We start from the raw sequence: 26675 nt of genomic DNA on the forward strand, positions 1-26675 counted from the left end.
CTGATAATGTTTAAAGTCCAACATACCTAGCTGACTTTGGCGAACCACAAAAACGACACTAAAATGCTCACAAAGGCAGCTTCTGCAGACATTGCTTTAAAAAAAGCCTCTGCCTTTTTTCCGACAGGACGGCCATCAGAGGAGCTGTAACAATGTCTTCTTCCCCACATTTATCCGATTGTCCTTCTCAGCGTGAAAGCAGGAGGGCTGCTGTGAGAAACTGATTCAAATTATTCTGACGTGAAGCCTGTGATATGTGTAATCCTTTTACAGCATAGCCAAAGAACCTGTTGTAACCCAACTGACCAGCAAGAAGGGGGTGGAAAGGCACTCGCTCTCTCTTGTCTCTCAGCATTCCCACATATCTCCTTCTTTTCTCTCTCCTTCAGTGCCTTGTCTCAGCAGTGTGCCATTTATATCCAGCCTTTTAATGCTAAGCCATTTACATTGTTGAGAAATGACTTGTGGTCGTCCTTTCATTGGGTGTTTGGTTTACAGGTATTTGCACTTGTAGCTATAAATATCCAAATGAGAACATTTCAAGGCTTGCAACACTTACAGTACTGAAAGCTTAGCTTAGTTTGAACCCTCAACGCTCAACACATTTTGCTTTTTCTAGGGCATCCATGAAAAAAGAAAAAACAGTTGCACTTGTTCATAATGTCCTTCTTTCTCTCCTCTCTTAGTTTACTCCAATAGTGTCTTGTTCCAAGGACCCTAACAGCTGGTTATGGGTCAGCCTGTAACAGTTAGAGGAAAGTACTTTGGTGAAAGCCCCCAGCTATGAGACACCAATAGGACAGGCACTCTGGTGCTCAGAAGACTGGAAAAAAAAAGCAGACCCAGTGATCCCAGCAGCCGGTAAAGTAGTGAGGCGCTAGATGCACATGGACAGGGCTTCCCTTTATCCTTGAACCCACAGAATGCTCCCTCTTAAGGATCTTGTTTTGTTTTTAGGCTCTAATGGATCTGTTTGGGCTAATGGGTCTGTTTGAAGCGGTGAGGCCCCGGGACAGCAGGAAACACTGAAAATCCATTATGAAATGATAGCCAGAGGCTTTTTGTTTACATTTAGCCTGGTAATGGAGAACAGGAATCAATGGTGAAAAGTGGGGGGGAAACTAGTCATTTAAACTTAAAAACTGTGGCAACTCCAAACTTCCTTTCATGCCTGATTGTACTCTGCTCAGCTCTATTTAGCATAACATATACAGAAAAGAAAACACCACTGTAGAGCACAGAGACTTGGTATTTTAGAAGTCTGCTTTCTTCACCTTCGCCCAAGACACACATAAGACATTTGTTGCCTCAGCAGTAATTAAGTGCCTTTGTTTCATGAGCTATAATCCCTCAGATGAACAAGTGGTAGTGTTGCTGACACGCTTGAGATTACCCAAGAAGAGGGAGGGGAAGGACAGAGAGTGGGAGAGTGGGATTAAGGTGATATAAAGTGTGTTGTTTCTTCCTTTCTTGTTTGTCCTGGGATGCCTGGATATCATGAATCTTTCTCCCACAGGCCGTAAATCTAAACACTCCCACCTCCATCTGAGGAGTGTAATAAAGCCTGTCCTTGCCGATCAAGTGTCTTCAGCAACTGGATGTGTTCATTTTTCTTGTTTGGACAAAACAAGAACAAAGAACGCATCGAAATTTCATCACACTGTGTCCTTATAAGTCTGTGTGGTAACATCTCTGAACAGTTGCAGCACGTTGTGCATCAGCTAAAAATCACATGCCCATGATCTCATGACACAGAAATGCACTGGGAGTCTTCAGTTAGTTAAATTCATAAAACTCTATAAAAAGAAAGTGCCTTTAAAATGCATTATTTCTAATGACCAGCAGGTAACGAGGAAGATATGGCACAATTTGCTTTACCGTGTGACTGAAAAGCTGCAAGCACACAAGTATGCAGTGTCCCAATGATCATTACGTCTGGTTTCCAAACAATGAGATGACAACGGCCAAAATGCTCAGCCTTCAAAGAAATTCACTAATCAATGGAAGAAGGGTTATAGACAGTCTGACTCACACCGCAGATCAGGCAGTTCAAGAAAATGTTGAAGTTGTTTGTCTAAATTCTAAAATAAACGCTACACTAAAGATGTTTCGGTAGTCAATATGTGCCTGACTTCATGAGAGAGAAATGAAAAACAAAATATTCTTAATCAATACACAGGGTCTTCATTAATTTTCTGCGCTACTGTGCCTAAATAGTCTGCAGGGTATAAACAATTTTCTATCAGGAGCTGTGATATATATACTTGTTGCAGGTTGTGAAAACAGCCTATAGTTTAACCATCTAGGGTATGGATCGAGGATCATAACAAAGGAGTTTTCGTGCAGTCATGGAGCAGCGAAAAAAAAAAAGAAGCCTATCAGCATTCAGCTGATGGCTATAATAACTAACTATGTTGGATACGAGTGTGAGTATTGTAACCGTCTTTTGAGGAGGCAACGTTCAAAGTGCGGCTGCAGTGGCACCGTTGCGAGGCACCTGCAAAGCCCCGGTTCCCGCTGCTAATCCAGCTGGAGGCTGAAGCCTTGCTTCAGTTAATCTGATCATCTGTGACCTGCTGAGACATGAAACCCACCCCGCAGAGCTCATTTACTCTGTACGCACAAAAACGTAAACAAGTATCAATGCAACACATAGAGGGAGATTGGCGAGGAAGCTGACATAAACACTTGGGCACAATCATACAGCGTGTTTGAAGTGAAGCAGCTGTCTCACTTTCCCATACACGTCTAAAACTATATACTATCCTAAAGAAAGGCTCAGCTATGACATTGCCACCTCTCAGTCTGTTGATAAGTGAGTCACAGCTAGAAGACGGAGGCATTAACCTGCTTTCAACAAGCTGTCATTTCCCTATGCTCATCCTGTCAGCTCTGCAATGATATGAGGGCAGTCCTACAGCTAACTTCAACTAGCCATATCGGTGAAAGACATCATAGAAATAGGTTATATGATGTTCATGGCCTAGTTTGAAAAGAACTGTGCCACATCCCCAAGAGGAAATAGCAGAAAACCGGTAGGCTCTTTTTTAAAATTTCCTAATTTTACATTTGTTGACAGATACAATTTCAATCATTCTCTAGCGATCAAAGGCAAAAACTACTCCACAGTGGTGCAAAAATAGCACAAATCAGCTACAACTGCTAATGAAATAAATAAAATAATGTGGGAACATGAAAAAAAAAGGCTAGCCTACATCTTCTTTCTCTGCTGACACTATCGACCGCATGTCAGAACATGTTGAGGAGTTGTGTAAATCCATAAAACAGATAAAGGAGGATAATGAGATGGAGGGGAGAGAGGAGATCTATTCATCAAAGCCTCTTTCTAACACACTCAGCAGATAGGGGCAGAAACGCTGGATGGTTGCTTACTCTCCTGTTTGGAGATTAAAGCTTTGGTTGCTGACAAAAAAAGTTGCAAAGTGCAGGTTTATGATTCAACCTACAAAGAAACCAGACAGTTTCTTTTACTCAAGAATTAATTTTACAATCAAACTAATAATTCAGTTATTGAGTATAATCTTGTATCTTTGATCAAACTCTCCATATGTCGGAAAGTTATTTATGTTTAATAAATACATGGTAAGCAAGACAAACCACACTCTGTGTTTCGGCCTAACCTAAACATTGCGTGATGATAAATCAAGAGATGAAATTATAAAAGGGAGTTAGATAGAAACAGTATCTGTTCATGCAAGCATTTTAATACACTTTCTAGATCCATCTATATGTGTAAAAAAACACAACACAATATTGCTCATGTACATTGGGCGTGTATGTGCTCACGTAGAAGCCATTGCTTTTTAAAAATTCTTCGGAAGAAGAACCAGAAGGGCAAATAGTAAAACCAGAGTTTTCTTTGGCTAGGTCGATGATAAAACTGATGCTCTTAATGAAAGGAACCCATGGTAAAGGGTGGCGATACCAGCAGAAAACATAGCTTGGGAGTGGCTGCGAAACAAAAAGGCCCGCATATTAGAGCGGTACTGGAAGCATTATCTATTGCCAGAAGTCTCGCCTGCACCGCAGGCAAAAAGTACTCACTACGCACCACTGACTTTGTTTTAAATGAAAATACCTCCTTGTCAATTCTGTTTTTCAGACAGAATTCAGAAAGCTGTAGAGTTGTTTGCAAGTGCCCCAGTTAATACAGTACCTTGCTAAAACACCAAATTAGATCCTGGGCACTAGAGCACTCATTTAATGTAGTAAAGTCCAAGATTTTTAACCAGCTAAATGATTGTTTTTAAGTCCTTTTTATGGCTCAGTAGCATATTGTTTTCCACTCCACTGGGCAAAGTTTCCAGTCTATGACATCTTGTACACTATTTCTGTTGCAGTGCAAAAGAAGTACCCACACAAGCATGTTGAAATAAATTGTGCGTAGCTATATCAGCAACTAACTTGGATATCTGTGTCACGCTTTCCAAAAGTCTGATTTTATATATTTACTACTGTGGAATCTAGATGTACATGTAGTGATAATTTAAGGTTTGAAAGTGTCTGTTGTTTTTGTGTTTTTGTTCTATACACAACCAAAGGTGAATAAGAGCAACATCACTAGGTTGTTTGTTGGCCTTGGTGATGAGGCCACTGAGGCCTCTTCTCTCTCCTGTGGGCTGTGGAGGCTCTAATCCCATATGGAGATGATACAAACAGTCCTCATAAGTTTGAGAACACTGAGGAAGACAGAGTAGAAGAAGTGCTCATACCTGGTTAAAGTAATAGCTGCCCTTTGGTCAAAGAAATAAGATCAATAAACCACGGTACAGTGACTCAGCCTTTGAGCTGCAGGGTGTGTTTTATCTTAAAATCGTCCGAACGAGGCAAACACATTGATCACGCTATTCACTTATGTCATCACCTTGCCCTTTTCCTGTTTTCTCCAAGGGAAGTCAAAGCTTCCCTTGGAGAAAACAGGTCCAAAAGGAAGTGAAAGCAAACTGAATTCAGTGGCACTATGGAAATGCAAACAGGACCACATTAGAGAGCGGCAACAGTTTATTTATCAAATGCAAAATGTGCTTTTTTTGGGCATGAATCACAGGCGGTGTGCACCTGAGCCGTGCGGCTGTTAAACCTGACACTCTTCCTACCACGCGTTTTTCGACAATTTGCAGTGCCAATTTATGCTCACCACTGTCACCACTACTCTTTCACTCTCACCCTCCTCTGTCCCCACCTTCATTCCCTCACCCACCGTGGATTGAGCCAACTCTGCGAGGGTGCGCTCTGCCAATTAGTGTCTCCCACCTGTCGCTGTGGGTCACTGGAGCAGGCATCTGCTGGGTGTGAAATTGGCCATCTCACTTTCGTCCATGAACTTTTCAAGCCTCCCCCCACAACTCCTTGTTGGCCAAAACACACAACCACCCACCCACAGGAACAGAAATGCTGCTATGACCTAAAGTTGACCTTTATGGTATGGCCACCCTCTGTGGTAGGGGAAAGGAGGCAAGAGAGTGATACAAATACAAATAATACCTCTAGCTTGGGTTTTAAATAGAACAGAAGGATGCATGCTGCCAAATATGTTTTAGTGCATCAAAGGAAACACAAAAGTTGCCATTCCTATTCTGCGTAGTGATATTGCACCATTCCCACAGGTCAAACTTAACACTCTGTGTGTACTTTGTGCTTTGAGTGCCGTTAGGAATGATATCCAAAACTACATAAATAGGACACAGGTGGAAGTAAACACGGCTCATCCTTTATTAACAAACATCAGTTTATTGTTGCTGTGGGAGTTCATAGCCAAGCCAAGAAAAGAAGCGTCGACAAAGCATCATTTGAGAACCAGTACTGGATCTGAGTAACCTGAGTATGACTATGTTTTCTTAGCTTTCCTTCTAATTACAAAGCTATAAAGGGGGCCTACTGTGCTTTTCCTATTATTCTGCCATATTTTACAATGATGGAGATTCAGAAAATGACTTTGCATATGTAAAGGTAACACCTGTGAGCCAAAAGCTCAGGCTTCAGACGATCTGTGTGTGAGGGGCAGCCAATCAGAAGATAGCTGGCTTAAAGGGAGGTTGTTTAGACAGTGACTGAACTAAGAAGCTGGTAAAAGATACATAAGGATGATTATGAACCGTGAACCATGCAAAGCTACTGTAGTAGAGCCCAGCAATTAAAAACGTGGAGCGTAACAGGCTCAGTTTAAGCCTTTCATTCACTAATACAGGAGCCATTTACACTGACGCCAAGACTTTCATCTAGACAGGCTCTATCAAATTACTCCATCATAGAGCTACTTTAGCCTGGCCTATTAAGCTTGATGCTCGAGAAAAAAACTAGACTGGCCTTGAATTAATAGTCTGCTCAACCTTGTGCCACTGACTGCAACAGCATACTGGTTTGGGCGATCAGCCATTTCAGACAAAGGCACAACCCCGCATGATCTCATCAGCCTAATTCAGTCCATATGCTAACTCAAAATAAGACAAGTGACTGTCTCTTTATTATGTGTGCCAGTACAAAGCACCAACTTTTTAAGTGCCATTTCTCAAAATGGGGGGCTCCATTTAGCTCATCAGTATCTGCAGCGCAGCAGCGCGCATTGGAAGGCTTCGACAAGTAATTATGGCAGATTCCACTTTTACTGCGCAGTCCGTCACTGCCACTCAATGAGCCTGAATAGGAGATGAGTCAGAACACTTCTTAAATGGAGTTCACACAGGGCACACTCCATTGTCACTTCTCTTTTTCATATGCAAGCCCAGTGTCAATCACTGTCAGTGTCGCTTTTGGTGCTTACTTTATTAGCAAAACGACTTTTTTACAGTGACATACCGACATGTAGGCTTTTGAAGTTCGCAGCAATGACAAGTCTCCACAAGGAATTGGGATGTCATGGTAGGACTGGTTTACAACTGCCTCTGACACAGCCCAACAGTCATTTAAACCAAAAAAAAAAAAGAAAAAAAGAAGAGGTCCCTTAAAGATTGCCTTTATGTTGCCTCATTAGATGGAGCCAATTAAGGAGATCTTTGTCTCATTATAAAGACTGGCCCCTAGGAGACAGCTGGGCCTGTCTGTCTAACTGTTTGCAGCTCCCAAGGTGCGTCTGCCTACAAACTGAGGGTGGTTGGGTGGAAGCATCTTGAACTCTGTGCCTCTGTAAGCTTGTCCATTTCCTTATCACCAGAGAATTAAAGAACCCCGAGGAAGCAGTAAACACATTCCCAGTGAAACGATTAATTTCAGTGTTTAAAATGGGCTACAGCCAACGCCATATGCTTCAGTACACTGGCAATACAGTGATCATACTGCGGCTACCACTATGCATCGCTTGCCCTTCCAAAGGGAGGAGAACAACACAGAAGGCTGAAGATAATGATTTTTTTTTTCAAGCATGATATACAGTGCATTTTTAATCTAAGGTTAGGTTCCAGTGAATAAAGCAGGTAAATATGTGCTACCCTTAGAAAACCTGAGTCTGTCTCTCAGTGATGATGAAACTACGTATCAATAATTAATGGGGCTGATACTAAAGGTCAACCGCACAGCATGCCTCCTGCCTCACTCTGGCATAGATCTGCCTTTTGCTTTACTGCAGAGGTGCTCACAACAGCAACAACTACTGCAGCAGTAAGGGAGTTTGAGTCCAGCTGGCTTTGAAATCATCAAATGTGAGGATGGCATTGACTCTGCAGCACTGATTTAAGTTACCATTTTTTTTCCACAGGCAGAAAAAAAAATAATGCAGAAAATGGAATACTTTATCAGCACTGTGGGCAGCTGAGAGAGATGGAAAAAGAGGATGACTCAGAGGTAGTGGGTGGACTGAGACCAGGTGAGACACTGGTACAGCAGATGGGCAGATTTTCAGTGCTCAGTCTTTCCATCATGTTGCAGGCAGCTCATTGGATGAAGAACACCTACTATTCAATCTGACATTAAACAACAGTAATGCCATACATCTTTTTTTGCTTTTTTTAAAGAGAAGACATTATAGAGTCCAAGATCAAAACTACAACCCCATTAGGTGATATAACAAAGGCTGCACATTAGCAGAATGGGAAGCAGAGAGTGCTGAATACTGGACATGTTTATCAAGCCTCATTATAGGACTGATTGGAGCGATATAAACGAGAACCGCCTTGGTGTATTTTTGATAAAATAACACAGTTTTTCCTGACATTTACTTTAACAAAAGTAAATACTGCTTATTCTCATCTGTCTGACGTCTGAAAACCCATAATTTCCACACAAAATTGCATGAAATATTGTCCGATGGTTTTCATTTGGCTCCTTGTTTTATTTTTAGGTTGGCTGCCCACATGGAAAGGAAACATTTTCACCAAAAAATCCTGTTGCTAGAGCACAAGATTTGGAACCAACAGCACCAACAGTATCCCAGCAATTGAGCTCTGATTTCTCAGAGCAGCAAACGAGAAATGTGGAGCTGATATTGTGGAGTTTTTCAGCTACAAATGGCAGACTCACACAAACAACAACGTTGAAGCACACTGACCAACACAAATGTGGGTCAAAGCGGTGGCCCAGTTAAAATATCGGCGTGTACTCTTATGTGTTGACTTTGCTGATCAACAGCAGTAGTGTGAAATTTTAACCTGAAATTTTATTTCAGCTAAAAAAACATGAAACATGTCAGAATAACATGAAATTTAAAAGACATGGAAGCATTTTGGCTGCTCCAGATGTTTTTATTGCTATGCCATGCTCCTTCATAATACTAATTATAAAAGCGTCTTGATCAGATTATCTTATTCAGCACAAACCTTTTGTAACACAACAAGTAGAGATGTCAGTACATGTCATGTTGTTATGCCGATATCAGGTAACAACGCCGATAACAACTAATACTGACTGTTTAACATCAATGGATCCCCATGTAATATAACAATATAACGAAGACAACATTTGAACTTCTACAGGATGTAAACTATCAACCAAATTATAACACACAGTCTCAATGATCAACATATGACCTATAAATGTGACCAGGTGTAAAACACAATTTTCTACACTGCTCAAGGACTCCTTACAAATCCCACTATAACAGTGATCTATCACTGGGGTTTAATGGTGGGTAATATGCTTTCACATGCATAAACAAATGTTTTTGTGGTTCTTCTTTTAAACATTTCCAGCACACAGAGTGACCAAACTGACTAACTAGACCTGAGTAGGAAACAGAGATCTGATCAGACTTCCCTCTCCCTGACTCTTATCTCTATACCTTTGTAGATGTTTTCAGATAGACTGGGGCTGTGGAGGGGGTGAAATCACATGGATCAAATGAAATTTGGCATGGTTTGCACTGGCAAGACAGTGTGTGTGCATGCATTTGTCTGCCTATGAGGAGGCCTGTTTAAGGAACGGTAGCAGTGTGGGGTCTCCTAGGGGCTCATCAAAAGCATGCCGCATCCACTGCAGGCCCACATTAGGCTCAAGTCAGTGCCTCATTGTGTCTGGGTGAATGACCCTGGGGGGACACCAACTCCTGCTGCGCGGCGTACATTCCCCTCCACATGTTTGCTCTGCCCAGGGTGTGGCCCAGTTCTGGAGGATTACACTGAGGAATGTAGCCGAGCCCATCTTTTAAAACAAGAGAGGAGAAGCAAACTGAGGCCACGGGCAGAAAGTTCATGTTCACTGAAGCTTCCCACAAAAATTCAAATGTACTGAGCTCAGAGGGGGGAAGCTATGGTTAAGTTACAGATCCATTAAACTTAAAAAGAGGTCTTTGGGCTGCATTAGTGTTTATGTTTCAATGTCTGCTTTCTGTCTTGAAAGGTTTATCTGGAGTAAGAAATTAAGTCAAGGTAGTAGGCACACTTCTCTTGAATCCTAATAAGAGTTTTTGATAAGTGGCTTAAGTTTTTGCTCTACTTCCCTACCTGGTGAGATCTGTCGTTTACAGACAGGAAACAACCTTATAGTCCCACCTTCACAGTTTTACTCTTGTATTTTTATTCTCTTAACCGTTCAAATATGAACACCTTCCGTTCTTCCCATGTTCCCTCGCTTCTTTATTTACTTGTTTCAGCCGTCCCACGCCCTCCGATAACACACTTACAGTGGAGCATGCTCTTTTAAAGCACAGTCCGGATTAAGGTGTTCTTACTAAGTGAGGGAAACCAGGGCGCTTCATCCCCATGGGGACTGTGGCGAGCTTGTGATACAAATGAGAAAACACTGCACACCTGAAAGTAGTAGCTCCTATTGTTTGTCCTGCTTCACTGCTTTCTTTTTGACGACTGCAACTTGACGAAACATGATCGCGCTCAGATGCAGCAAGCTACCCCCCCACCCCCAGCCCCAGCCCCAGCCCCAACTCTCAGACTACGGAAGCTCATTCAGGCGTGGTGGTCACCTGGTAAAATGCTACTGGTGCAAAAAAGTGTGGGGGAGGAAATCTAAACAGACCGTGCTGTCAGGCATTCAGTCTGTTTTGTAAAGGCTTCAAGGTCTGCAAAGGCACCAGTGAAACTCTAAAATGGCTGTTAATTTTCTGCAGCATTGGAAACATAGCTGATTATTATACATATGTGTCTTATGCTTTAACTTAGAACGAAAAAAAAACCCCATCCAGGCATGTCAAATATAATCAAACCTAACCACTGACGAAAGGCTGATGTTTAATGGTTGCACAGTCAATGTGACATCATCACATGACCGGCATGATTGCATTTACTCCATTAAGGTAGGAATTCTCACTCATTTACTGCCCAAGCCCTCTCTTCCACTCATCTCTACCACCACCACCACCACCACAATGATGGTTTCCATGGTCACGGTGCAACAATTATCAAAGAGCTTAAAGGAAATGGCTTCAACCACAACACATCTCTGAAACTACTGGAGACACAGAGCTGCCGCTCTCGGTTTTCTATCATGTTTAGCTCGAATGATGTCAAAGTTGCAACGGAAGAAATTATGTAAACAGATTAAGACAAATCAAGGTTCAGATGACAGCACAGACTTAACGTTCTTGTTTTGACTTACTGATAGAACTATATCTCCGTATTTATTTAGTTTAAAATAAGCTAGCTGTATGCAGGTAATTTGCTGCTGACATACAACAACTTGTATTCATATATGACATTTAAATGTCATGTTCTGTCTGGCAGCCACCAAACCTGTCTGAACTTGTTTCATTTGAATGTCATTTTCCTAATTCAGAAGATAAAACATAGACAAGATTGTTAACGCCACTAACATATAGAATAGCCTTTTATTCTTATTCTACATGTACAACGAAATTGTGACTATCGCAAAGCAAGAGAACAAACATACTAAAACTATTTGGACAGTTATGGGAGCAGAGCTGGGCTATAATGGGCTCCATAGCCATGTTGGAAATCTGATATGTGGTTGAAAAAACAGTTGACATATCTGAAAAGTTCCCACTGCGAGGTCACCACTCCCAAACGTTCCTGTCAGGTCTCAATTGAAACGAATGATACTTTATAACCCCTCTCATGCACACCGACTAAATGTTAGTTCAGCTTTAGCTGGACAGGGATGAAGAAGCTTCTCCTATTTTGAGAGATGATAAATGTAGCATAGAAGGGCTGTTTCTAAAACCCACAGAGTAAAGCAGGGGACAAAAATAATCCCCTAGAAATTCCACCATAGAAATGCTGAGAGCAGCACCGTGTGAGGGTGCTGCAAGCGTTATGATTGAGAAAGCAGGAAGTAAACGAGAAAGGAGTGATCCCTCACCATTATTTAACCCATGCAAAACTCTCTAACAGAAAATGCAAAACCAGATATTTCAGATAAAAGAAACATGCACGAGCGACTGTTTGACCACACTACGAAAATCCCCCTCTAACGTAGACGTGCATTTGCCGTAAAACCCATGATCTTCACTGCTTGCTGGAGTTTCTTATTATTGGAAATCTAAAAAGCCACGCTGTTCTTCGGGTCTCTTGGATAAAGACGGATCCCCACACAACAGCAATAAGTGAATTATGCTTTCAAATGCAATTTATATCCAGCAGAACTACAACGCCCTTTTTTTTTTTGTCCGCCAATTCTGCGAGGTATAACTTTCCACCTTCTTTAAGCAGTCCTGCTGCATCATGTTTTAATTGAATTGCACCTTTTACAAGCTGCATTATGAAAAAAAAATGACTAAAACAAGTCAGAGATACCTGCAATTTACATATCACCATGCCCCAAGTCATTAGATTTTTTTAAAAAATGCTGTGCAGCCCAAAGTAAAATATCAGTAAGAAAATTAGGGCATAAGCGTTCATCCAAAATAAAATAAAAAGCAAATGCTTTTATTTTGGCAGAGAGCTGAAAAGTTTAAGATAAAACTATGATGGTGCAGAGCCGCTGTGGTCACAGAAGTGTTTTTAGAAACTCAAAACAACGACCATTCCTTGGAATGTTTGCCTACTGCTGCTTGACAAGCGCAGCAGCAGTGCTACACCTCCTTCTCTGCTCCTTTCTCAAGCACTACCATTTACGTGTTTATGAGAAAGACCGTTCTGATCGTTGGCCAAGTCATGCCTGGCAGCACCCAACCCTGGCATGATAACCCTATCGGATGAGAAGACCCAGGAAGATGATACGGGCATAATGGGGGTGAAAATCAGCCTGCAATGGACTGAAACACACTTCCTAATGCATAATAAAGCATTCATTCTCTTGTCACGAGGAAAGTCTTTGCGAGAGTGGGGGGTGAGTTGGAGTTAAAAAGTACAGAGAATACTGTATTCTCCTTCTGTCAGTGGCCTGGATGAGGAAATTAGGGTTAGAAGGGGTGAAATTTTGTGTCTTTGTCTATACATTTACCTTTTTGGTTGCATTAGGAGTTAAGCTGGGTTAAGGAGGCAGTCTTCAATGACAGCAGAAGATCGTAGATTAACAGGCTGCCAGACAAGTCCGGGCGGTGAATGTAAGAAATGCTACTGTTTTGCTAGAATACTGCAGTATAATGCAAGACAATTATGGAAGGGAAAAAAGCCCATGTAGGGGAGAGATACCAGCAAAAAACTCTTATCCTGTGTCATGACCCTTAGATTTTAATTTTTTTTTAAAAAATTTGTGTTTTGTATACAAAACACAAAGATAAGATAATTTCACCTTATCTGGGGCAAATTTACCAAACTTTTCGAGTTTTTGTTTACATGATTTTATGCACGCAATCCTTAGGACCCATTCACTACTAATGTAAAAGTAATGGGTATCTCCCCATATATTTAGGCAGCTTCAGAAACTGTCTCAGTAACTGTCAGGAGGTTTTGCTGTTAAGGAAAAAAAGGCTTACTTGTAGATGGCCTTTGGTCAGACCACAAAGAAAGAAAGAAAGAAAGAAGAGGAAGTCAGGTCGCCGTGGTCAGAAATCCCTTAAGGAAACAAATGGGAATCAATCAAGGATGCTTGTAGTCCATACCTGAAAATGTTCTGGGTAGAAACTACCATCAAGACTGTGTGTTATGACAGAAGTGATAACATAAAGGCATTTTTAAAGTATGTCAATAATGATAACTGAGAACAGGGTTTACAGCATAACTTGAGGCTTTGACATCCAGAAATCCTGAGTGCACATTGTACACATAGGCTTTTCTTTTATTCTACAGCTTAAGCCACAGCTGAAGAATGAATTGCCAGATGACTGCCTCAAAGACAGTGTTTACACAAAAAAATGTCACAGAGCACAGTCTAAACTAAACATAGTATGAGGTTGACTACTCAGGTCATTTTAGTTCCCCTTCAGCCAAGAATGCCAACTTGGAGTTATTAAGGAAATCATAGCGATTGCAGGGATTCCATATCAGGCTTAACCTTACTTGGTGCAACAACAAATCAGTTCTGATTAGAGTCAGCTGTTTGCTCATTAAACAATCACGGCATAAGAGCTCAGAAGATCTGGCAGCTGGGAAAGAATGTCACTCAGTGGCTGACTGTTAGCAATAACTTAGCCAAGGAAGGAGCTTGTAGCAACATGAAAGCAGCTTGTTTCTTTACAGTGTCAAATAAATAAAGACCATGAGCAACTTTGGAATGAAACTGACTTTTTACACATTTTGCAATGTGTTTCATGAAGGTTGCGATCAAGATTCAAAAATGTCCTCTACCATTATTTCACATTTTTAACATTCAGAGAAACGTACCAATCTAGTAGAACCGCTTTTGGCACGGGCCTCATATAAAGCCTTAGAAAATGTGAAATGCACTCACCACACATTAGGCTGTTCTAAATGTGAAATGCAGCTACAGTTTATACCTAAAACAAAGACAAACTCCTTACAGTTCTAGTGTTCTGCTCTAGTTTCTTTGGCTATTTATCATTGTCACATCTGTTTTTCAGTTCTTTTTTTCCCTGCACAGCCTGAAAATAATAAGGGTGCTCTCGGATCTTATTTGCAGCATGAGGGGGGCATGTGTGAATCGACCTTGTTACGACTGGGTTGGCTTTAAAGTGTCTGGTGTTGAGCTAATTTAAGTGATGTTTTACTACTATGAAACTGTGCAGTAAAATCTGTTTCAAACGTACAAATTAAAACAATTTAACTTTTGATAAGGGGGAGGGAACAATCAAATAAACTACAAGCCTTATTAAAGGGATAAACACTTCAACGTGGCTTTGAAGCTTCTAGTGGATTTTCCCTGAACAAAACGTGGTACAATGTAATGCCGCACATATTCAATCCATGTATTCAGGCTGACAAAAGCAGATTATCCGCATTTTGATGTAAGTAATGCCTCTTCTTGGATCTGTGTGAACCAATATGACAAAACAAGCACTGACTGGTGTTTGTTGGTTGCATGTGACAGCTGACATGAATCCAGGAATAGAAGCCCTGGAGTGACTCAAGGCGATCAGATGCTCACCCACAAGTACTCATGATGGACAAGGCACAGTAATATTAGAAGAACTTCCCATGAAAAAAAAAAGAAAACGAATTGCACACACATGACAAAACCTCTGTGGCCTTTTCACTTCACAGGTCAGACTGGTCGGCTAACAGCAGCGCAGCGTGGGGACATGACATGACGCGCTGAGCGCACAACCTACAACACGCTGACCATTGACAAAGCTGTAACATTTTGTGTCAGGTATTATACTGCTTCTGCAGAGATGTAATCCAAGTACACAAATGTGTTTTATATCACACGGCAGATATAAACTAACAGTAATCCCTTCTGTATGCCTGGGATTGACAGACAACAAATCAAGCAGCTCAAATTCTAGACGTCATGAACAGAAAACTGCGGTCCTTACCTTTAACGAGTCAAAGCAGGCGATCACTCTCCCATTCTCCACCTGGCAGCTTTTGGGTGGGTGGGCAAATTTGCATTCTTCATCGCTGCGTGAACAAGTCCCGCGTTGAAACTGCCGGCACACTTCCAGGGTCAGCCATTTTGTGTCCCGTATGGAGGCAATGTTTAGAGCCATGTCAACAGCGCTGGCTGTAGAGCCGGGTTGCAGCAGAGCCACTAGGTTTAATGTGGAGGTTATCCTCTGAAGAGGAGCACTCCAGTTAAAATAAAGAAGCAAAAACAAAAATATCCCCAAAAAACAAAAGAACTAAGAAGCGGCAGAACGTGTAGCTATAAATGATCTGCTTCAGGTCAGTGGATCAGGCTTGTCCTTGCAGACAGGAACGTGGAGGTAATGGACTGGCAAAGTCTCTGTGACCTGAACATGGGACTACACTATTGCGCTATTGTGGAGTTTCTCAGTCAAACAGCTAGTTGTTTATCAATCAGTAAGTCTCAGGTGCGAACGTCTGGAAAGGCAGAGGGGGCATGCTCAGAGAAAAGCTTTAGTCGATGTACCCGTGTCCCCAAAATGTCCTCTGCGTGAGTGATGATATCTTTGCAAGGGGTGGATATCAGGGTTATTTTGAGGTACAATGGCACAGTTCAGGATAATACAATGTTTGTGGCTTTTTATTGTTACCCTCTCTCTGAGCTTTGGCACGTTGGCCAGCTATGCAGCAGCTCCAGCAGCTCTTTACTTTTCCTTCACACAGATCACAGGTGAGGACAAATCAAGGGTCAGCGATCCTCACAGCCGAGCCGTGTGGCGTCACGATCGCAGAGGGCAAAAAAAAAAAATCTGGAGTTCTTCAGAAACGCTCAGCGATCTTCAAGTAGGGATGCTGTCTCACAAGGCACTTTCTGTCAGTGATCTAAAAGGGAGAAGTAAAAGAGAGAAAAGTAGAAACAAGAGACAAACAGAGTGAGGCTATTTTCACAGTGAGAAAATGGCTCGCTAATTATGACGGGAAACAATTTATCTAACAGGCTTCAGCAGGCGTTAACGGTGTTTGTTTTATGCGTGTCAATCTGAATTTGTGTGTGTACTGCCCCAGAGGAGTGCTAGCTCCAAAGGGGACAAGCCTGATAAACCAGAAAAAAAGGCAGTTAAAAGGTTATTCAGAAGCCATTTGAGTCTAAGTCCCACAGTCGCTGCTGTCCGCCTTTGTACGGGGTGACTGCAAGCCCAGTGGCTTTCCAACATATTGCATACAAAGTGGGGAATGGCAAAAGCCTCTGTGCTATGAGACAGTGGACAAGAACGCAGAGTCAGAGCAGAGATAGAAAAAAGCCCCGGGGTCCAACCCGCCCTGTAGAGCCATGCACGGAGGGACGAGTTCAGCCAATAGAAAACCGCGCAGAGCAGCACTATTCCGGGCAGTCGTCCAGCAGCCGGAGAGGGACCGAGACAGATGCATATGCCAGTGCCAGACACGATTATGACGCTGACCAGTGTCCGGCAATATTCACTGGTCTCCCACCATCCAAATTAGGTACTGGCTCATTGACGGCAGCCTGTCAATTTACATTCATTGGGGGGAGACGTGCGTCTGTGCATCTGTGCTGCCTGTCTCATCCTGCAAAGACGCTGGTCCCTGTGTTTGGCTGTTGTCTAGGGACTGAGGGGGGACAATTGGTAGAGCAACAATATGAGGAAGTGACCTTTAGTTTGAGCATATGAAATCCATTACGGAGCTACTGCGCAAGGAGCTCTTTCGTTGGCACATCTGGAAATATTTTTCTGCTAAATGCAGGCGGGAAAGGGGCTGAGGACACAGACTGAGGGAGAAGAAAGAGAAGGACTGTAACAATATATAGAGTTCTGGTTAACAGATTACCCCACTGGAAAACATCTTGACCAATCTCACATGGCATATGAAAGGCTACACTTGTTAATGAAGGTTTGTGGGGAACTGTACACCCGTGTTCGCAGGGTTTACTGAACGAGAAATCCTTAAAAAGTGTCCCTGACAGGGAAGCAGCTGTCATACAGGTGTATGCTACTGGCAGATTCAGCACAGTATTTTTTTTAATCTCTTGTTACAAGACAGAGGTCTGAAGTAAGATGCACTTATCCTTTCTTCCTGGAATCTACTAAATTCTTCAGTTTGACATCCAAAATAAAAATTAAATCTAAAAGTCCAAATGGAGAAGCCCATTTTTCTATAAGATAATTGATTTTTTTGTTGTTTATTTCAGACATATAGGAGGGCAGATTTTTTTTTATGCTTCCCTTGAAATTACCCACCAGCCTTTGTCTAGCTAATCTAATTGTCCCACTTCAGAGCTGATCATGTGAAATGAGATCAGCAGCTTCCTCGCCTGATCGTACTGACGCCCAGGCTTCACTCTCCAAGGTTGGATTTAATTTCACATCATCACCCCAGGGAAAGAGCCAATCACTGCAAAAGAGACAGTCAGGTAAGAATCATGTCAGATTTGACCTTTAACAATTAATCCCTTCTTATTTTTAGGAGCCATAAGAAGTGTGTGATCAAGCTAACCTACTTTGTCAGAGAGTGTAAAGGGATGATAGTGCCATTTCTCTGAGAAATGACTTACTTTGAAAGGTGCAGCAAGTTGTGCTGAAATAGTAGGGGAACACAACCACTAGTCAATTTTCTATTTTTCTATTTAAAGCATGGGTTTACAGCAATCAAAGTTTGGATGAAAAGAAACAGCCTGACAGAGTGGATAATGCTTGGTCAGGGTCATCTGAACACTCTGAGGTGTCTCAACAGGCAACATTCAAACAATGTTTGCCAAGAAAGATATTCAAAAAGAATGGTGAGGACTAGAGATCAAAAGGAGACTTACGTGGGTGGTAATAAGACTAAAATGAAGGAAAAACAGAACATAAAGAAAAACAAAGAAAAATCTGTTCTGATATTGTATAGAACTGTATGTTTATGTAGTATTACTGCTGTCAAAAAAACAAACAAAAAACAGAATAGAAAAAGTAAAGTAAATATCTTAATAATATATGGTGACACGATGCTCAACATCCTGACTAAGAAGCATTTGGTAATAACAAAGACATGCAGGTTCCACCCTGCTTCCAAAGAGCCAATGAACAGCCAAACCTCAAAAGATATTGTGTTGTTGCATTGATATATGCACAGATTAGACTGTTTACGATAGTTTTAACTATGTTGTGGCAGATATATCGACGTGCTATATTGGTAAAAATTTAGGTAAGAGTATTTGGCTCATCTACAAATAGAAATTTAATCGGGTTTTCCATCAAGATTAAGCTCGTAACAAGAGCACTCAGAGAACTCCCCCTCAACGGTGTGACCTTGACCTTGACCCGATTTTTAAACTAAATTAAATCAGCTCAAGCTGTTATTGGTATATACCATCACACAAAATTAACACATGATATCTTGAACACTGTGGACACTGAACTGATTACATATTCCCTCCCTCTGTGTGTGTGTGTGTGGGGGGGGGGGGATTAGAGTCCGTGGGGCCAATATATCTGTTGATATCAGCTATTTAACAGTATTATAACGGTATCTGCATTTATAACGGACAATAAATTAAAATTTGAAAAGTAAGGAAGAGATAGCAGAAACACCCTTCAACCATGTTTCAAATTATTGCTTTGCATAATTTGTCCACAAGAGGGCAGTCTGCTACATCCCTGATGGCAGCACACATAATTACCTACACATAACAAATGTTAGGGAAAAACAGTTTATGTTTCTTGTTTCTGAAAGAAAAAAACACAAGAAATAAACCATTTAGATTAGATTTTAACATCACCAAATATTAGTATTGCTCTTAAAAATCCTATATTGGTCAGGCTCTAGACAGAAACGGCAAAATAACTGCCCTTTTATCTGGAGGGGTTGCTAAGATGGCAGCAAATTGCTGAGTTGCACTTACAGAGGTTTAGTCATTCATTTATATGCCAAATGTTTAGTAGACACATAAAAATGAATAATATATAACTTAATAAAGGAAATAATCAATAAAAGTAGCCCTAGTAGTATTTTTAAACAGACGCTACATATGCTTCGTTAATGCAACCTTTTAAGAGATGGGATATCTAACTGTAAAGTGATGTAGCCATAAATGCTAGCTAGACACTCTTTAGCGGTGTCAACTGAGAACACTCTTATATCCCTAAAACATACCAAAGCCCCTGCTAGGAAGTAAACTGTTACCATGGGGGGTGAATCTCTTATCTGTGTCACATAATTAAACCCGATCCTAAGAGCATGAGAAACTCAAGCACAGCAGAAATAAATTGCTTTGGAATAACTACTATTGAAAACTGTAGCTGAAGTCAGAGGCGGTGCACACAGTGTAAATTTAGGCTACTTTGACAATCCTTAACAATGTGACTCTGACGTATTTAAAACTGCCTTAGCTTCTGCTCATGCATTACATCAACATGCAGCATGACTTAGTTTACACTGAGCTCAGTAGTCACGCTTTGAGGACAATGCCAATGATATGAAAGGACGGAAGGGCAGATGGTCAGCAGGTAGGAAGAGCCACACAGCATGTTCTCACTACTGCTTTTCTGCATAGGATCACTACTAAACACTAAATCCTTTTAATGCCATTTCAAGGTAAAATTTGCATTAGAAATGAGCCATTCTGCAGATCCTCATGGCTGAACCAGGCATTGCTTCTGCAGATCTGTGGCCTTTCTGGGGCAGAAAAATGCACCGCGGCTTTTGTTCTGCAGAAATGAAGCCTCTCTGTGAAGGACTAGTATAATAACGTGGCTCCAACAACACAGAAATATATTCTATTTCAATGTTACTGTAATGAAATCGATTAGCCATTATTTTTATAGCTGATGCTTGGTGGCTAAAGTCCACTGTCCTGTTCCAGAAAGGCAGCATTTTAAATGACACTCAAACTAATAAACTCATACACATGCACATTAGTGTATATGTTAGGAATTTTTTTGTTCTGTAATTTTTTTTGCGATGTTGAAAGAAGACTTTGTCTCCTCTTTGTCCAAACAGTGGTCAGACAGGGTGACCTGATAAAGCAGGATAGAGATGTAAAGAAAAGCACCACAGTACTAGACTTTATGGATTACTGATGCTTACCAAGGCCAGCTGGCTGAAGCATTATCTTGGTCAGTCTGGTTAATTGAACGAGAGTCAGAGGGACTGGGATGTCTCGAATGAAAGTCATGGGCTTGACCTCTGATTATCACGTATGTAACCCATTATTCTGGTATCTGTGCACACCGGCTGTGCTGGGCAATTTATCTTTAACTGCATGTATTTGTTTAGGTGAAATGATAAGCTACCTGGTTCCTACTGGTCATAAGCTTTGTGGAAACGTTTTCCATGGCATCAGCAAGGTGTTGCTACCAAAATAAAGTCAAAATACAAATGGCTGTGACAGATGAGCGTATGAGCAGGGAGCCTGAGTGGCTGAATTTCCATTTATTACCATTTTGTGCTGGCAAACTGCAATTGTATGGCCATTTGCATGGCCAAGAGGAACAAGTGGTCAATGTTTTTCAAGGCTGTGTAGAGAGGGCCTCATTGTAGAGGGGAAATAGGAAAATGTTCAGTTTCCAGTGAGTAATGGAAAACGAGTGAGGCTTTTAGTTAAGGCTTTATCAAAATGTTCTCTTTTCCTAAAAAACCAAACCGAGACATCAAGTATGACATCACCGTAACGTTCCCTTTTGCAAAATCTTCCTTTGCATCTTCCAGTGGGGATCAAGAGCAGGGCTAGACCCTGTAGCCTAATTCGTATTTAATACCCTGGAGGCTCTGATGCTTATGAAATTGTCTTTGGCATAAGCTATGGATCCTTCAGTTCAATATCATCAAATACCATTAGCAATAAGGATGGGCTCAGCAGAGGCTATACCCGGACTAAGCTACTGTTCGGAGGCAACACAAGAAGCATTTCACAGAGTCAGCAGATAGGTGTGTCCCATATCATAATAGCCTTAGCTAAACCAGAATGACCTGAATAGCCCTGCTCATGGTATGGGACTGGCTACTTGTTATCTGTGATCCCTTTCATAACTGGATGTATTTTCTATGTTTTTATAACCACTTAATTGAAAACAGACAGGAGAAAGTTTCAGTAGATTTGATCGATCTTGACCCCTGCACTCAGTAAATGGATTTGTTTTCGTGTTGAAGTGAACCTGTCCTCTACCTAGTTAGCTACAAGGACTCAGGCAAGTCAACTAATTATAGTGCAGCTGGCAGCTGGAGATGAACACTGCTGTTGAGATAAATATGATGATTAACAGGACGTCCAGTCCCACTCCATTTAGTGAAACCAACACAAAGTGCACCTACTGCAAATGGAGCCAAGTTAAAATCTTACTTGAGCACTTGAAAACATAAGAGCTCAATGATTCAGCAAACTTGCCCTTGTATCACAGATCAGTTGAAAAAGCTCTGTTATGCAGAGGATGTCTGTAAAATCTACCAAGCACTAAATCCTTTTAATATTAGCTCGAGGTAGAATTTACATTAGTGTCAGAGAACGGGGATTTCTAACTGACAAAGTCTTGCAGTAAGGACATGTCTGAGATTAAGACCCCATTATTTTCTCATCAGGAAGGGCTGGACTGATGTTCCATTTTAGAAAACACCCACTTCCCCTTGATCTACAGCCAGACGCATGACACCACTCTAGCCTTTTCCATGCAGGCAGTAATGTCCACTGCTTGGCTGCCACCGGCCGAGTGTCTATTGCAAGGCTAAATGTAGACAGACAGCGGTAAGCTGAAGACACGTCAACCGTGCCCCATCTCACTCAGAGGTTAATTATGATCTGTGCCTTATTAGAACTGCGAACTTCCAGCTCATTTGAGCCATCGGCTATTTGTGTCACAACACCGGCCCGTGCTCTTAACAAACAACCTTTGCCTTGGGAAATTTGCGCAAGAGTCACGAGGAAAAACTTACACAAAGTGAACAGCGACAGGACAGATGCCACACAACAGGAACGTTTTTCTCGAGGCAGTGAAAAATATACAGCCCATGTGGCAAAAAAGGAGCTCTTGACATTTGTACTGAGGAAGGGGCAAGTCAACCGCTGTGATAATGCCTCTCCCGCAGGAGCTGAAAAAGAGAAAGTCCATTAACGGGGCTGGAAACTGCAATGAGGACAGTTGCTGCGTGGCTGCAAGCTCCCAGTGCTCCTACGCATTTATCCCACTCTGTCTGTATTTTCTTCCCTTTTCCTTGTTTTTAAGCATTACACTCTTTTCTCTCACACAGATAAAACATTCCCTCTGGTCCCTCCCCACCCAGACTGGTATGCAGCGCACTGCAGCAAAACTCCTGAAAAGAAAAAGGAAAAAAGCCAGCCAATCTGTCGGCTCTTTCCCACCTCCTTTCACCGGGGGTCCCGTAGCTCTGTGTCTGTCTGTCTGTCTGCTGTCCCAAACGCAGGACGCTCCCGGTGCTTCTGTGACGCGGAGCTACAGCGCAGCTCACCCCTCAGCCTCAGCGACAGGAGTTAATGACCATGTGTTCTGCTGTCATTCCTCGCGAGCTCTTGAATGCTTCTGCCGGAGGTCCATGCCTAGACAGGGATTTTTCTATCAGTATCTCTCTCTCTCTCTTTCCCAAGCTGCCGAGCAAGCGAGCGAGGCAGGCAGGCAGGCAGGCGGGCAAGCAGGCAGGCAGGAAGCAAAGAGTGTCTACTCCAACTATCTGGCTGAAACACTTCCAGCCAACCCCTCCAACACCCCTAAAGCCAGCCCCTTCCTGCCCACCAGCCTGTGGCAAAGACCTGCCCCTTACCATGTTCAGCCAATGAAACAGCAGCTACTGCAAATCTGTGTCTCTCCATTGGAAGAGCACAGACTAAGTGATGGGGTGAAAACTGCTTTACAGTATAACGACCCCTGAATGCTGATCTGAAAAGGTATTTCCCCAATTTCACACCCTGCTTAACCAACTATCACAATATTTATTTCTTGTCTATTCTGGTGATAATATTCAAAATCAAATCATCATTAACTGAACTGCATTTAATAGAATATAGATAAATATACATGTTTGATGTATTTGAAATACAAAACAGCAGTAATTAAAGTGTAGCTGCAGATCCATGCTGAATATCACGTCCATCGCCATCATCACCCCAGGTAACACGATCACTACATTTCTTCCCTCTCCCCCTCTCTCCTCTACCTCCCATCAGCATCTGTCCTCTGAACTCATTTGCGACATCAACCAGACAGTCAGACAACTCTCTCCTCTGCTCTTAATCACCTAATTCTATCCCCCGCCCCACCTTCTCTCTTCATCCCTACCTGCATGTTTTTCTACATTTCTATAAGCTATCTTTCAAGCTCTATTTCAATCCAATTCCTGAGTTCGCTCGACTGGAAAATTACACAGTAGTGAACATTTCTGTTATTGTTATTGCATCAGAATTAGCTTCGAGAAAAGGGAAAGGGGAAAAATAACATGACGGCGGCTGGTATTGGAAGGTCCCTTCCACCCAGCTGATGACATGCTGGCTGGCATCATATGAGCCGTGAAACTGGAGCGTCACAGAACTGATGAGTCAGAGATCCAGCTTCATGACTTTTCGATCCAGATTCAATAGAACAGCTGTACTGTCTGTCTCTCTCTCTCTCTCTTTCGCTTGCCGTCCATCCGTCTCTCCCTCTCTCTCTCCCTCTCTCTCTCCCTCACATACAAAGGTTGTGGATGACGCGGCAGCCTGGGTGTTTCGTTGACATCAATGAGGATAAAAATTCTTTACAGTTCCACAAGAAACAAACCTATCAGCTGTGTGATTAGGCTTTGACATTTGATGCTCCACAAGCGAAACATTTGTCAAAATGTTGTGAGAAGATAGAGACTCGGGGTGATTAATCCCATTCGGCATGAAAAAGTGTCTACTTCAGCAAATGATGCCGAACACTGACGTCATCTTAGGGATCAGGGCACCTGTAGGTAAATGACACAGACAAGCGCTCTGCCGCTGCATGAGGCACGGGCTGGGAGGCGGGGCAATGTCATCCTTTGTTGAAAGAAAAAGTGGCACCTTACACCATCAGTGAAAGTAGTCTCACTACTACCGTGTACACAATACCAAGCGATCATTTTAATGATCCTAGATGGTGAACATTAGCCATGACCTGAATATTGAATGTAAAAAGCAAAAAGCAACTTCCACGGATGAATGAAGCTTATCAATCTCTAATTTGCCTGCAGCCAACTTCTCAATAACCCTCACTGAATAACTGTCAATAACTGCATAACAAGCCATGCTCACTGCTAATTTCCACTGGCAGACCTCAGATAGCCTACCTCCTAAATAGATTTGTCCGACAGGAAAACAAACAAAAGCCTGGCAGCCAAACAAGCCGAGCTACTTCCTTCCCGCATGGTATCCCCTCCCCTCTTATTATCCCTGTCCTGTTTGACCCCAAACAGCTTGGCTCACTCACACACAACCAGATTTAGGATTCTGCGGCCCAAAGCAGCTTCATATTCAAATATAATAGGGGAATAATCTGAAACAATGGCTAATAGCAGAAAATGAAAACAGTAATGGGTTAAGACTGTGTTTGAAATACTCTCCCTCAGCACAGAACACTGTCTGTGTTTTTTCTGTTAGTTACATGCGACAGAGAGAGAGAGAGAGAGAAAAAAGGGCTCAGAAATAGGGCAGTGAAGACAGATCAATGAAAAGGCAGCTGTCCTTTTCTATTATTAGCTGTAATCAAATATCAAGCAGGAAAGAGTTGTGCTTCCTTCCATTTGAAGCCCATTCTGATAAGTCTGTCAAATGCAGAGTCTGCATTAAAATATAGAAGAGCTTAATGGATGCAAGGGTCAACCAGGGCTTTTTTAAAAATAAAATACACACCAACAAAGCCATTCAAGTATATTTCATTCTCACTGAACTCATACTTTCTGGAAACTAATCTAACATTTGTTTTATCCTTTTCAACATTATTGAGCAAATGTTACATTCCTTATTATACAAAGCTCATTTTCCACCAATTACACTGTGCTGTTGAATGTCATGTCTTACTTGAGCTTTAATAACCACGACATATTCCATCCAAATGGCAAACCAAGGTCTGGTTTCCATATGAAAATAAAGTCACTGGTCTAATGCTCTTCTGTGCTGCTGCTTTGCATGTTCACAGGGATTAATCATTGTAAATAACCTAACAGCTAGCCTGATCAGAAGGTATTAACCTTAAATGTGTAAAGGCTCTAATTTGAAAAAGCTGCAATGGCTAAAAGTTTGTCTCCACTCATGCCTCATCAGAGGTCCTTTACTTTTCCTTTAAATCGAACAATCCATTAATCCAAGTAGCAGCTAATTTATCTCAAAATGCAGAAGTTCATTAAATACTGAAAAAAACGCACCGTTAATGACAGCTCAACAAACTCACCTGCAGAATTAATAATAAATGAGTTGTTATTAAATCTATTCCCAGTAGGCTTCGTTAGGTCATTTCCCACTTTATAATGCAACATAAAGCACTGGACTGAACACTTTTCGGATACACAGGGAGCACGAAGGTGCAGCATCTGTGGATTCGAGTTATGTTATATTATATTTTACTTACGAGCTTCCAGCTGTTTTTATTAGCTATTTGGGCACAGATTGGCGGCTAGCCCTACAAAACAGCCTTCCGTGAATTACTTTTATGATGGTGGAGTAACATTAGCCACCTCTGCTGTTCCAAGAAGTCACTAATTTACCATAACGCCACACCGTGTGAAGTAGCATCAGAGTCGAGGTGTGCTAACACTACCTGCTAAGCTAACTACCTGATGCTTACCTGATGACGAACCTGTCACATCCAGCTGCACTTCAGCCGCTACCAACGGTTTCCCGAGAGCGCGGTTTCGGTTGGTATGGGACTCACGGTTCGGCACAGGACGGCAGAAACGTTCTTCGACTAACACTTGCCTCTATTTGCGTTCCGCAGCAAACTTTTTCGCTTTCGAAACAGATGTCAGTGAAAGTAAGCTATCAGTCGCTACACGCTAGCTCGCTAACTACTTTTAAGGCTAGGGCAGGAAGCAACAAGCGATTTTGACAGTTCGAGGAAATGTTGAGTGTGCTTCCCTCAGGGGGGTTACTACTATGGTGTAAACGTTAATAGAGCATTTATTATCAAATGTTTGAGCCACTGTAGATGCTACTGAAAGAAAAACACTTTTCGGTTAGAGTGAAATGTTACATGTAGTCCGTTTTACCATTGAATTCTACTTCTATTCGATAGAGAAGATAGCCCCGTCACCCTAACAGTAAATATGGTACAGTCCAGAGTGAGCAAGGGAAGGGGTGGGGGTGGCTGTTACCTAGGAAACAACAGTGAATCTCCCTCGGGTAAAAAATGTGGCCACTGATTTATGAACCAGTGCCTGTCTGTCTGTCAAAGTAGCCTCCAATCGACAGGA

At 42.0% G+C, this 26675-nt stretch overlaps 1 protein-coding gene across 15 annotated transcripts in view; it reads right to left on the reverse strand.

Annotated features, from left to right (window-relative positions):
• mbnl2 (muscleblind-like splicing regulator 2) overlaps window positions 1-26306 on the reverse strand; it is a 52974-nt gene extending 26668 nt beyond the window's left edge. For 12 of the 15 annotated variants that reach the window (XM_087836719.1, XM_035913967.2, XM_035913966.2 and 9 more), the window contains exons 1-2: window positions 22618-22942; window positions 15236-16148 (exon numbers count right to left, since the gene is read on the reverse strand). In XM_087836719.1, coding sequence (XP_087692845.1) covers window positions 15236-15409 — 174 coding nt within the window. In that variant the 5' untranslated portion in view covers window positions 15410-16148; window positions 22618-22942. Of the gene's footprint in view, window positions 1-15235; window positions 16149-22190; window positions 22327-22617; window positions 22943-26050 lie in introns of those variants that run through there. The other 3 variants (XM_087836716.1, XM_087836717.1, XM_087836718.1) reach the window with 3 other exon arrangements.
• Between the last annotated feature and the right edge of the window lie 369 nt (window positions 26307-26675).

Source organism: Neolamprologus brichardi, chromosome 23 (assembly GCF_056152115.1).
Source record: "Neolamprologus brichardi isolate AB-2024 chromosome 23, ASM5615211v1, whole genome shotgun sequence".
NCBI lineage: Eukaryota > Metazoa > Chordata > Actinopteri > Cichliformes > Cichlidae > Neolamprologus > Neolamprologus brichardi.